The 14,248-nt window shown below is 31.6% G+C and overlaps 1 protein-coding gene across 5 annotated transcripts in view; it reads right to left on the bottom strand.

Annotated features, from left to right (window-relative positions):
• The window catches only part of CNKSR2 (connector enhancer of kinase suppressor of Ras 2), a 294,707-nt gene that overhangs the window by 219,785 nt on the left and 60,674 nt on the right, over positions 1 to 14,248 (bottom strand). For all 5 annotated transcript variants that reach the window (XM_023199069.1, XM_023199070.1, XM_023199072.1 and 2 more), the window contains exons 3-4: positions 13,175 to 13,377; positions 4,592 to 4,679 (exon numbers count right to left, since the gene is read on the bottom strand). In XM_023199069.1, coding sequence (XP_023054837.1) covers positions 4,592 to 4,679; positions 13,175 to 13,377 — 291 coding nt within the window. The remainder of the gene's footprint in view (positions 1 to 4,591; positions 4,680 to 13,174; positions 13,378 to 14,248) is intronic.

Genomic DNA, 14,248 nt, shown 5'->3' on the forward strand with positions numbered 1-14,248 from the left:
ATTACAGATTGTATACATGTACTGAAATATGACTCTGTACTCCATAAATATATACAATTATGTGTCAACTTAAAAGAAAAAAGTGAAAAAATAGAATCACCTTTTATATTGCCTTCATTGAGTATGCTAATATAATCCACATTGTTTTAAAAATGCATATAAAGCTTGTCCTGTTTTTTGGTCTGAAATGTCCCAGTTTCAATCTCAAGAGCCCCAGTAAAATTTTCAGGTCACCTAGAATGTCTGATTCAGGAAGGTTTAAACACTAACTCTGAGTACATAGTAAAAATAGTATTTAAAGTTGTGTTTTAAACATCTGTAAGACCATCCTGGACAGGCTTTTCATATGCTTTCAACACTTACCATATTAACAATAGAATATATACCTTGCCTACTCCAGCATAATTTATATCCCCATTTTACACCTTTACGTGTATTTACTACTTGAACTTGAATGTGTGAATAGAGATGATATATCCCCGGGTAATCAAAATTAATTTCTGCATTACATTTGAACATGAATGTTTAAACATATCTTACAGAAAATGAAGCACAGTAATGAATTTGCATTAAAATCTAAAGAACATTCTGAATTATACCAAAAATCCTTTTTTAAAAAAAAATCACTCATTTTAGAAATGAGATCTTTCTTCATTGCCACTCAATACCAAAAGTAAGCAGAGCATCACTCCTTGAAATCTTCTGTGGAGCAAGAAACTAGCTGAGTTTACCATTTCCAAAGGCTCCTTTGTTACACAAAATAACTTGAGTGGCCATTTATTAAGCTCCCACTATATGCCAGATGGTGGGCTAAATCAGTTTCAAATATTCACAACAGTTCAACAATAATCTAAAAATGGCAGGGATCCACTTTTACAGAAAAAGAAAACAATATCAGAGATATGAAGTAATTTGTCCAAGTTTATACTGTTTGTTGAAAAGCAAAGCCAGGATGATGAACTTGGATCTACTTCATGTCAAAGCCCACTACACTGTTTTGTCATAAATTATGAAAGTTAATTATATGAAATGTCAACTAAGAAGGTAAATGAAGTACTATTCATATACATGAATGTAATTAAGTAAAATATAATATATATAATCAAAACTGCAAGCTAAATTTCCTTGAATAAATCCTTAATGAAACTAAAGGTTACTTCTGGGCTATTCATTTCAACAACATTTTGTAATCTTTCTAAATAGTATTTACAAATTTGTGCTCTAAGCATTTAAAACACAAATCCCAGATCAATAAGTCCTAAAAACTCTTATTTTCTCAAGTATTTACCTTGACCAATTAACAACTTGATTAAGATAAAATAGATAAAATGGTTAAATTACATTTGAGCAGGAATATATTTAAAAAGGGCTATATACTCAATATGCTCATTTATATCTTTATTTTAAGATGCAGATTTAGAGGATGTTTCATAAATTGTTTACTTTTATTTTCTGTATTTAAAATATTATAAAGGTAACACAAGTGAATAGAAAGCATATACACATAATTTAAAGGAGGCTGTCCATCAAAAATAAACATTTTTAATACTGATCTTCAAAGAATATTTTTCCATTTAATTGAATAAAGGTTTAGAAAATAAAATACAACTGACAGGTAAATATGGAACAAAGTAAAACAAAAGAACTGACAGAAAGTCAGAATAACAACTTAAGTAAAGGCATTTATTACAGGAAAGACCAAAGCAACAGCACTAATTGTTTCTGCATAATTCAGATTGGATTACTGTAAATATTCTTCCTTATAGTTTTCTGTAAAATGTTTTTAACACTATTCAGACAACCAGTGATAACCAATAACATGGAAAATGGATCTAAGAAGGTTAGAAATGAACAGACCCATAAGCAAGCAGAAAAAGAGTTTTAATAAATACAGTTTAGAGAGGACCAGTTCAGGTAAAAAGCATATTGTCAAAACTTGAGTATTAAGAGGAATTTTTCACTCTGTATTTAACATTTCAAAATCTGATTTAAAATGTTCTTCAACATGTTTGAATTTTTCCCTCACCACCCAATTCAGATTTCACCGTAAATGCAGCTCATGAAAACTAACACCAAAAGGAGAAAAAAATCTCTGACATTTATTTTTCAAAACAAAGTTCCCGTTTTACTTCCTTTTATCAACTCTCTTTATTCCTTACTCATTTTTGTAAATAATATTACTTTCATCTTTGTTTTTCACTTTACATTCATCAGCTATTTTTATTTTACTTTTTTAACTTTCATTTTAGGTTCAGGGGTACATGTGCAGGTCTGTTATATAAGTAAATTGGGTATCATGGGGTTTGCTGTACAGATTTCATCACCTACGTAATGAGCATAGTACCCGAAAGGTAGTTTTTCAATCCTCACCCTCCTCCCACCCTCCACCCTCGAGTAGGCCCCAGTACCTGCTGTTCCCTTGTGTCCATGTGTACTCAATGTTTAGTTCCCACTTACAAGTGAGAAGATAATGGTACTTGGTTTTCTGTTCCTGTGTTAAGTTTGCTTAGGATAATGACCTCCAGCCCCATCCGTGTTGCTGCAAAGGACATGATCTCATTCTTTTTTAGGGCTGCACAGTATTCCATGGTGTATATATACATTTTCTTTATCTAGTCTACTATTGATGGGCATTTAGGTTGATTCCAAGTCTTAACTATTTTAAAATAAATCTCATTTGATTCTTACAAAAACTTTGAGGTAGATGTGATTACTTCTGTTTACAGAGGGTGAAAGCAATGACACGGTTTGTCCAATGTGGAATCATCATGAAACAACAGGGCTGAGTCTCAAATCCTCCAAGATTACCACCATGACCCATGTATTTTAAACTTCAACAAAGTTTCATCTTGCAAACCAATACTTTTGTGCTTATTTCTTAACTAGTGACAATCTAATTCACCATTTCTGTGTTTGAAGTAGAGAACATAAAAATGGTACAGTAGAATAATTGTAGGTTAAGCTGATATCCATTAAGGAAGGCATCATGGCAATTATTTCAATGCTGACAAGCAGCGTGTGGGTACCTGTCTCATTGTTCTGATTCAGTTGCTGACAGTGTTCTAAATGAAGCTTCAGTTCTTTGTGAGAATTCTATTTAAGATTTTAAAACCAGTTTCTCTTTTTTTTCAAAAGTGTCGTTATAACCAATCTTATGTGACGAAAGTGTTCGGGAGGGGAGGAGAAATCTCTTTAAAAGGCTTCAAATACAATGATCCAAACCCATCACAACTGGGAATAAGTAAAATAAATATAGTAGATTAAACAAATTCCTGCAAATGGAGGTTTTCAAAATAAACTGACATTAACTTTCTCCTCTAATTTTAGTATTATTTTAAATGTAAGCAGTTAATATCAAGAAGCTCTTTCCTTTTACTTCATAGTACCACCACTTTGTGTTAGAAAGGGGAAAAAAGCCATTTGTGACAGTTTATTTTTAGATATTGATTATCTCATCTTGCTGCAAAGGGAATAAAAATAATTAAAGCTGAGTGAAAAATAATTTGAAGCATAGCATATTTCAAAGCATAACCATCATCATAACTGTTCAGATGAGATTTCTTGAAAGCCTGGTAATAAATGCATGCCCTAGATTTTTTTTCAAGTCTACACCTTGCTTATTCAAATTGGCCTCTTTTACTGGCAGCTTAAGTTTAATTCCTGTCTTCAGACACTTCATACATTTCCAATCAAATGCAGTGATTAGTATGTATATAATGGCTGAATTAGATGATTAGATGAACATTAACTGTTTGTAAGCTAGGTAATTTATTTTAAGGTAAAATTTAAGTATTTGTCTAAGCTGTGTTCCTTTGGCAAACTTAAAGAGGTATTTCTTCAATGTACTTAACACTCTTTTTTGTTTTTTTGATAACTCAAATTCATTTTAGAAAATAAAAATTCATTTGGAAAATATAGAAAAGTAGAGTCTAAATAAAATCACCCATAGCTTCGCCATAAAGAAATAAACACTTAACTATTTTATTTCATTATTTTACCTATTAATCCTTATTCTTCTTGCTACTACAGGTAGCAAGAAACCACAGAGCCCAGAAAAAATTGCTACTGAAAAGAGATATCATCACATAACAGTAGAAAAAGAACAGATTATTTAAGAGATAATTTACAACCACTGATATATCATGCCTATAATTACATTTCCTCTAAAAGATATGTTTGGATATGTTCTAGTCAATTCACCCAAGTCTCTTCCATTTCTCCTTGCCTTATACCAGACTTAATTCAAACATTTATATTAGCTGCTGGACCCTGAAGGCATCTGGTGTGGGGATCCCTGGCTTAGATAATATTCGAAGTGGAAAATCAGGTAATTAGATCATTGTTAAAAGCTATTAGACACATTTGTTTGTATGTGTACAGGTCAGGTTCCTTTTATATCTTCTGGTAAGTTAACTGAGCTATATGCATAGTTTCCCAATAAATAATTACACATTTCATTTCTTTAGAATGATTTGTCTTTGAGAAACTTCTAAACCAGTATCTTGCAAACTCTTGGTAAATAGGATACTTCCCATTGTTGGAATATGAAGTTGCTAATAAATTAAAAGAAGGAAAGTTTGTCAGCTAATACCTGTTGCACAATTGTTGTTAACTCCAGGCAGAGTTGTATGACATTATTTCTTGTAACTGAATAGTCTGTCACAGCAGCAAATGGTGACCTATAAAGGGAAAAGGAAAATTGTGATTACTAGTAACAGCTTTTGAAAAGTCCCAAAATATAGTAGCCTAAAATGAGTATTTTTCAATAATATGAAATAAGTTGTTTTGAAATTTGCATACTGACAAAAATATTCAGGACTTATTTCAAGGCAAGTTTTGAAAGAAATGATTGGAAGAAAATTAAATTCAGGAAATATAATGTTTGCTTTCTACCAAATTTCTCTCTTTTTAAAATTCTTAATTATTTAGAAGTTCTTTGGTTCTTACAAGGTATTTTCACTATATCTAAAACAAAAAAGGAATACTTTAGGCAAAGATAACATGTTAGTTTATTTTCAAAAGAACCCAAGATTCTGAGTACAGTATCTACTTAGAATATTCGCAATTAAGAGCTAGTAATAACAACTGCTAAGGTTCACTGAGGGCTCACTATGTGCCAGTTACTATTCTAAATGCTTTACATGTATTAGATAATTTAATCTTCACAACCATGATGAGATAGGAACTTTATTCTCATTTTACGATGAGAAACATAAGGTAAAGAAAGATTAAGTGACTTATCTAAGGTCACACAACTAGTAAGTGGTGGACCTGTATACTTCATACTTGATATATTTTCAAGTGTTTGAAGCAGCTCATTTAGTCACGTGTATAATTCTTTTTACACATGGTTATATTGAGTTTGGTAATATTTTGTTGAGGGTTTTAACATCTAAGTTCCTGCAAAATATTGGTCTGCAGTTGTTTGTTTTTTGTTTTTTGGGGGGTTTTTGTATCAGGATAATGATTGCCTCAAAAACTGATATAGGAAAAGTTCCTGCCTTTATTTTCTGGAAGAGATGGTGTAGAAATGGTGTTATTTCTTCTTTAAATGTATAAAATTCACCAATGAAATCATTTGAGCCTGCAGCTTTTCTCCACACCCTGAGGCGTTTCTAGGTAATAGAATTGGTCTATTTCATCGGAGCTACCAAATTTATGTGTGAAGTTATTTGTAATATTCCTTCATTAACCTTTACATTTTGATTGACTTCTCTATTGTTTGTTTTCAATTTCACTAATTTCTGCTCTTATCATTAAGAGGATCTTATTGCTCCATGCTTATTTTGTTCTTATTTTTCTATTTTCTTGAGATGGGAACTTAAATGATTGATTTGAGATCTTCTTTTCTGATATAAAGCATTCAGTGCTTCTGATATATTTACTACATATATTCCTGATATATTTTGAATATATATATTTGTGATATATAAGCATTCAGTGCTATACACTTCCTCTTCAGTACTGCTTTAGCTGTCTGCCACAAATTATGATTTGGTCTTTTTTCATTCTGTTCAATGTATTACTTTTTATTTTCCATGAGACTTGACCGTTGGATTACTTATAAGTGTGCTGTATGAGTTACTAGTTTCATTTTATCATCTGATTTCAATTCTCTTAAAGTTGCTGAATTTTGTTTTATGATACAGATATGGTCTATCTTGGTGAATGTTCAATGGGTACTTGAAAAGAATTTTTTTTCTCCTGTTGTTGGATGAAGTGCTCTAAAAATGTCAATTACATGCTGTTGTTAGGTGGTGGTGCTCAGCTTTTCTAATCTTACTGACTTTCTTTTTAATTTTATCTATTCTTGAGAAAGAGGAAATGAAATCTACAACTGTGGATTTGTCTATTTACTCTTTCATTCTGTCAGTTTTTGCTTCACGCACTTTAAAGCTCTGTTGTTTGATATATACATCTTACCAGTGATTTCTGTTTCTTCTTTTTTGATTTACCTACTTATACGCGCATCTGTTACACTTTGGTGGGTTTTATTTTTTATCAATATGAATATTCACATATGTTCATATATGAATATTACACATTACACATTAACCCTCTGCTTTTCATATCTGTTTGTTGCAAATATTTTTCCCAGCTTGTTATCTTATACTTCGTTACGTTTTTCATTTTTATGTAGTCAACAGTACATTCCTTTGTATTTTATTCCATTTTAAAAATACTTAGAAAGTCTTTTCACATCTAGAAATCATTTTTGCCTATTTTTTTTGTTTTCTTGTAAATTTATATTTTCTTCTTAGATATCTGATATATCTAAAATTTATTTTAGTGAAGAAAAATAGATAGTGCTCTATCATTATCTATTTTCCAAAGGCTTAACCAAGTGCCCCACTATAATTTACTAAATGGCCCTTTCTTTTTCTGGTGGTTTTAACATATTGTTTTCTAAATGATTTTATATATGGTCATGTGCTGCATAAAATGACGTTTTGGTCAACAACAGACCACATACACCACATTGGTCCCATAAGATTATAATACTGTATTCTTACTGTACCTTTTCTGGGTTTAGATACGGAATAAATCCTTACCATTGTGTTACAACTGCCTATGGTACTCACTACAGTCACATGCTGTACAGTTTGTAGCCTAGGAGCAACAGGCTATACCATACAGCTTAGGTGTGTAGTAGGCTGTACCATCTAGGTTATGCAAGCACACTCTATGATTTTGGACAACAAAATTGCCAATCCTTATCATTAGCAATGCATGACTATACCACAGTGTATTATAGGCTCTCTTTCATGAACTTACCTATTCCTACTCCAAAACCCAGTATATTTTTTCAAGATAATTTACTTAAATAAAAGGAGACATAAGAATTTTAAAAACTGAATTAGAAAAAAACGTGATTAATCAAAATTCTCAGTTAAAAAATTAACCTCTTTAATTGTAAGCAGAAACCAACTTTTAAAAATCCATCCTAATGGAAGATTTCTAAGACTGGATTGTAAAGGTGGTTGTATAGGTGTTATTAAAATTAACTAAAACCCATCAAACTGTATACTTAAAATAGGTTAATTTATAGAAAATAAATAAGGCCTCAATAAAAACATTTTTTTTTCGACAGGTAAAGATTTTTATAATTCAAAAGTTCTTTTAAGGAGAACTAAAGAACACAAAATTCATTCATAAAGAGAATTTATAGAATTAAATGAGCAAAAATGAAAAATTATTTTCTCCATATTACAAATGCCTCTATAGGATAAGGCCCAGGGGAAAGACCCATTCAAATCTGGGCTTTCCTTTCCCAAATACAGTGTTTGGCACAACCAACAAGCTGTCATGAGACTGACAGGCCTGACAGTTGAAAGGTTTCTAGAAGTGGTCCCATGACTTTTCTGTGGAGCTTCAACATAGTGTACACAAGAGGTGTTTTAACAAGCTGCACAAACTCAGGCCGAACTACGCAGCACACTGTTCCAGAAAAGTTAAACTGAAGGAAAAAAAAGGTCCACATGAAGTAGGTCTCCTATTGCCACAGGTTAACTCTGTCGTTTCTCATGGAAAATTAAATTCACTGGCTGCCCAGGACGTCAGTGGAATCCTGATCTCCTGGGGTAGGTGAGAGCTGGAGAAACAACTTGGATTTAAGCATCTCTGGGCCAGGTGGGAAGGAGACAATGATGACCAAGGATGCTTTCTAGGTGACTTAATAAAAATATTTTTAATGAAAAATATAAGCACTTCTAGGAGAATATCATTATTTTAAAAAATTACTTTGGGAGGCCAAGGCAGGTGGATCATGAGGTCAGGAGTTCAAGACCAGCCTGGCCAAGATGGTGAAACTCCGTCTCTTCTAAAAATGCAGAAATTAGCTGGGCATGGTGACAGGTGTCTATAATCCTAGCTACTCGGGAGACTGAGGCAGAAGAATTGCTTGAACCTGGGCAGCAGAAGTTGCAGTGAGCCGAGATCATGCCACTGCACTCCAGGCTGGGCGACAGAGTAAGACTCTGTCTCAAAAAAAAAAAAAAAAAAAATTACGTAGAGACCATTTTTGCTGCATTGAAGCATAAAAACTGGCATTTTAAACTAAGAATTCAAAAATGCTTCTGGCATGATTAGAAAAGAGTTTCGATTCCTAGGTTTGAAAAGGTCAGAGTCTGTTTATAAAATCTTAAAATTTCATTAAGAAGTGATGAGGTGATGCACAGAATGTTTGTTTCATTTTGTTTTACCATAACTACTTAAAAGAATCTCACTTGATTTTCAAATACAGAAAAGAAAAAACCTATTTGATCACTAAATGCTTATAGCAAACTGAATTCCAAGGCATGTTTTCCACTTTCCTGACCATTCATATTTTAAGTAGGACAAGCTTCTCACTCAAGATTAAATTTCAAGAAAAAATGAAAAGAAAAATCTAAATACATACCAAGGAAAACAGATTTTATTTTATAGTGATTTAGAATTACCCTAAAGTTTTTATCTTAGAGGCAAATCACATACAACTGTACTAACAGCCATTCTTAGCCAGCAGATTTTAAGGTTTGGTATGATGATTTGGGCTGCATCTACATATAAATAAGGGTAAAAGGTCAGGTGGCGTTCCAATCTTTGTGGGTTACCAAAGATTATCCCTCAGTCATGGCTTAATGATCATCTATGAGAGTAAAAACAATAGATCTCTGTAGAATAACTGAACATGATCCACACGCATGCACACACACACATATACAAAAACAAAAACAAAATCAAAAACAAAAATAAAGAAACTGTTCTTAAGTGTGAAGAAACCCTCAAGTAGAGTTCAGAGTACTTACAAGAAGAACACAATAACTCTAATTAAAGGAAATTAAATTCATAGCAAGAAAGCTTTTCGATGCCAGAAAGAGAAAAAAAGATATAATCCTTGGATCATTGCTAAGTGGTTGTTACAGGAATTATCCTATTTAGATCTTAAAAATTAAGCAACTGTACTCCTTAAATCATCATATAGCTAATACAATGCTTATATTTCTCTCTGGCGCAAAAGTTTATGATCCTATAAGAAATTATTCTTTGTACATTATAGCTAAACAAAAGCATTACATTTATAAAAAGGTTATTAACGGTTCAGAAATCCTAAACAAATTAGAAACTAATAAGGAAAGCTAAGAGGTTAATAAGGAAAATCTGGAATGCCTTACTATTTCTCAGGTTGGTACTGCTGAAACCTTAGGGTAGTCCATGAATAATAGTAGTGCTAATGTCACTGCTCTTCCCTGGAATAATTAGTGCCAAGTGAGAAGCAATGAGCACATGAGAGAAAATAAGACCAAACAGTGAATCACATTATCTGGTAGTGTTTAATGCAGTTTTCTTGGTCTCTGTAATATTTTTCCTGGTATAAAATTAATTTGTCCTATAGTTTATTATCATGGAAGAAGAAATTAGTTTAACAATTTTCTTACATAAGACAAAAAATTTCAAAGAAATCTTAACAAAAATTTCCTAGTAACTTAAACTCTTATGCCTTCAATATGTAAAAGGTTTTCAAAGATATAAAGAGATCTCATTGATCCCATCAAAACAGGATGGCCTTAAAAAGGTATTTTATAAACTATCAGAATTGGGTATTACTGGTAAAAATGAAGGAAAAAAAACCTTTTACTATGGAAGGCAAAATAAACTTTGTTTAATAATAATTTTGAACATTATTACTAATGTTACTGTACAACATAACACTTGTAGTGATCTGTAAACTTCTGAGTATAGATCGATTTGGCAAAGCCACAGAAAACTGCAAGAAATATAAGGTGTCAAAACCAGTAGGATGTAGGTTAAAAATAGACAAGTAAACCATGCATTAAAAATAAACAGTAAAGCTACCAACTGTGATTCACCTCTGAGACTATTCCTCTGGAAAAGTCTGGTGTTTCACTGAAATCAATATTTTAAATAGGAGAGAAAAACGGAATTGTGTTAACGTTAGATTTTATCTTATTTAGGAAATGTAAGGAGCTGGTCTTTGAAAGAATATCTCATTTAAATGGAAGCTCCATTGACAATGGAGTTTTTGTGAGTCATAAATATTATTTTCCTAGCACACTATTATGCCTTAAACACTTAAAGGTTTTTCAATGATATAAAAAAAAATCTCATTGATCCCTTTAAAATAGAATAATCTTGAAAGGTATTTTAGAAACAATTAGAATTAAATATTAATGTTAAAAATGAGATAAAACAGTAAACTTTTACCATAAACAGCGAAATAAACCTTTTCTATTAATGAAGTTCTATGTAGCAATTTCAGATACTGAGGCCCAAAACAGAAAAGTGGTAGTCTTATTTAGCTTCTGAAGATAAATAGCAAAATGTAAATAAAGGTTTATATGCCACATCCCTTCCTCAAAATACTCAAGAATTAGTCAGCATTCAAAACAAGGTGTAGCATGACAAAGGAACATGAACGAAAAAATAACAGGACTTCAGTGTCAGACAAAAATCGATTCAAAGTATAACTTTCATACTAGATGAATGACTTTAGGCAAGTTATTTCACATTTCATATGTAAAATGGAGATAACAATATCTGCTTTGTGAGAATTCAATGAGCCGAGGTATATATATGTATGTATAAAGCATCTAGTTCAGCATCTAGAATAAAATTAAATTTTTTTTTTTACCTATTTATTTTTCTTTCTCCTCTTTCAAGTGACATAAAATGAAAACTGTAATAAACCCAAATCATATTGCTGTGGACGCACATTTTCTCCAAAATGTAATAAAAATTTTGTAATGCCATAAAACTTATAGCTGTTTAAAAATGAAAACAGCTGCTTAACATGAAATTAATCCTATTTAATGGGCAAAATTTTTATTCTTCAACTAAAATACTGTATATCGAAGGAATAAACTAAAGTTAAAGATCAAATGCTTGGCAGTATTCATTTGCAGGGTTCATTTTAAATCCCTCAAATTAAAGCAAATCTGCACTGACACACTGTGTGTGTGTTTATGTGTTTTTGTAGGTGTGTATGCACATATGTGTTTTGTAGGTGATTTGGCACTTACCAAAAGCATTTTATTACATAACGAAAGTAATGCCACCATAAAAAAATTGGTACAATAAAATCTCAAGGACTACTATAGTGTGGGAAATGTATGATTTTATAAATAGCCATATCTGTCATCAAGAAGTAAAAACATTCTCTATTCACTCTAACAATTTATCCATCTAACAAATACTAGGGTAAAAAATATATAAATGAATTTACTAAATGAAAATATCAAGGCTGGGGAAATTTATAATTATAGGGAAAATGAGAGTAAAAGAAGATATAATTATAATCAAGGATGTGTTCTTTTAAGCCTTCTGATTACTGTGAAGCCTACCAAAACAAACATATTATATTAATAGTACTTAAGGACTAAGCCATATTTTACTTACTGACCATTCATAACTTTTGGAATGTATATATTTAAAATTCAATTAAACACTTGATAATGTGGTTTAGACAATTATGAAAATTACATTTTAATAATGTTATAATGCAAAAGAAACATGCAGTCCATTAATTATCAAAAAGCTAGTAATATATAGTTTAGTGTTTCATATTTGGATTTAGTATCATCACTTTATATTATGTATAAGTATATATAAAATTAAGGAAAATTATCTCAATTTTCACCTTAAAAATACAAAAGCTTTACTTTTAATATAAGACCTCATGTTTCTAAAATGCCAAAATGTAATACTGGCGTGTGTGTGTGTGTGTGTAGGAACACATATGGATATCCTACTGACATTTATTCAAGAAAGAATTCCCATAATGTGTATTATCAGAGTTTCTTATGACAGACAAAGCGCATTTTTAAAATTTGATTATTTAGCCATTAAACATAGTACATACCCCTTACCAAAAATTCCAAAACTGAAAGAAGAGAAATTTAGTTTTTTAATAAACAGTTGCAATGTGTTTTAACATTATAACGTTTAACCACATACAGTATATAATGTAAATCTAACCTTTCCATTTCATATTACAAGAGTTTTATACTATTTTACATGTTCCAAAACAAATGAAAGTCACCTAAACTTAAAAAAGTCTAAAAGTGTGTTTATGATATCCAAAATAGTATAATGTAATTAATAACAGAGAACGAATGAAGTGAGGCCAAGGAGACACACAAGGCATGCTATGAAGGTGTCAGTGTCTAATTACCTATTTAAAACAGTTTACAGCATCACAATGGTCATTTCCTTAAGTACAACCAATTAATATGAATAAAGAACATCAGGATACAAAGCAGTAGTATAATAAACAAAAATTTATAAATTTTATTATTACAGCCAAATAATGATTTTGCTTATAAAGCAGCAAGGTATTTCACAGTTGTCGGACTAATTATTGATTGGCTACTTAGGTGGATATCAAATTTTATAAAGGATTAATATTTTTGCTTATAAAGCAGCAAGGTATTTTACAGTTGTCGGACTAATTATTGATTGGCTACTTAGTTGGATATCAAATTTTATAAAGGATTAATATCTGTTTAATACCCCTATATTGTGAGGTATTAAATCTTAATGTCTAAATCATCATTAGACATCTATTAATTGGTATTCCTCTGTCTGTCCAATCCTTTCACAAGAAAATGCAAAATAATGTTATATTCAAACTGGTGTCTGATGAGAGGATACTTATGAAACACGTGGAAGACTTTACCTGTCCAACCAGGCAAGCAGACTCTTGGCTGCTCCAATCAGATCCACAACTGAGGTCAGAAAGTCGTTTGGCAATTTTCGGCTGGTCCTCCCATCATAATGGCCACTCCTTCTCCTTCCTGTTATAAAATTCTGTAGATTTTTGGCAGATGCATTCAACTTGTGAGAAAGGGTTTTTAGATTTTCTGTTTCCAAGCCATAATTCTGAATTATAAAAAAGAGAGAGAATATACTTAAAGTCAATTTTATTCATTCGTGAAAATATTTACTGAATACTTTATTATGCACAGGCAATGGGGTAGCATTAGAGTTACAAATGAATAAGATAGGATTCCTGACCTAGTGGAGCCCACAGTTAAGTGACTATTTGGGGAGATGTCATATAAAGAAATTATAATAAAATGTGTTAAGCACTAACATGAACAAAGAAAGATAAGGGCATTGTATCTTAGAACTATGCTACCCAAGATAGCAAGATTGTAAGAAATAATAAATTTGTTTTTTAAAACCAAAACCTAAGTTTATTTACTTGTGAAATTAATTATTATCAACAATTATTTTTGAGTATATATTCAATTAACAATATGCATGATCAGGAATGTAGGTACTAGGAATAATTCTGCTTCCCCAAAGTTAGGAAAATAAACACAACCAACAATAACAAAATGAAAAAGCAAGAAATAAATCAGGTAAATAAACCAGATTTAAAAATATACGTACTCTACATAATGATGCATAAAATAGCAAAGACTTGGAATCAACCCAAATGTCCATCAGTGACAGACTGGATTAAGAAAATGTGGCACATATACACCATGGAATACTATGCAGCCATAAAAAAGGATGAGTTTGCGTCCTTTGTAGAGACATGGATGCAGCTGGAAACCATCATTCTTAGCAAATTATCACAAGAAGAGAAAACCAAACACCGCATGTTCTCACTCATAGGTGGGAACTGAACAATGAGCTCACTTGGACTCGGGAAGGGGAACATCACACACTGGGGCCTATCATGGGGAGGGGGGAGAGGGGAGGGATTGCATTGGGGAGTTATACCTGATATAAATGATGAATT

This window comes from Piliocolobus tephrosceles, chromosome Y (assembly GCF_002776525.5).
Source record: "Piliocolobus tephrosceles isolate RC106 chromosome Y, ASM277652v3, whole genome shotgun sequence".
Classification (NCBI taxonomy): Eukaryota; Metazoa; Chordata; class Mammalia; order Primates; family Cercopithecidae; genus Piliocolobus; species Piliocolobus tephrosceles.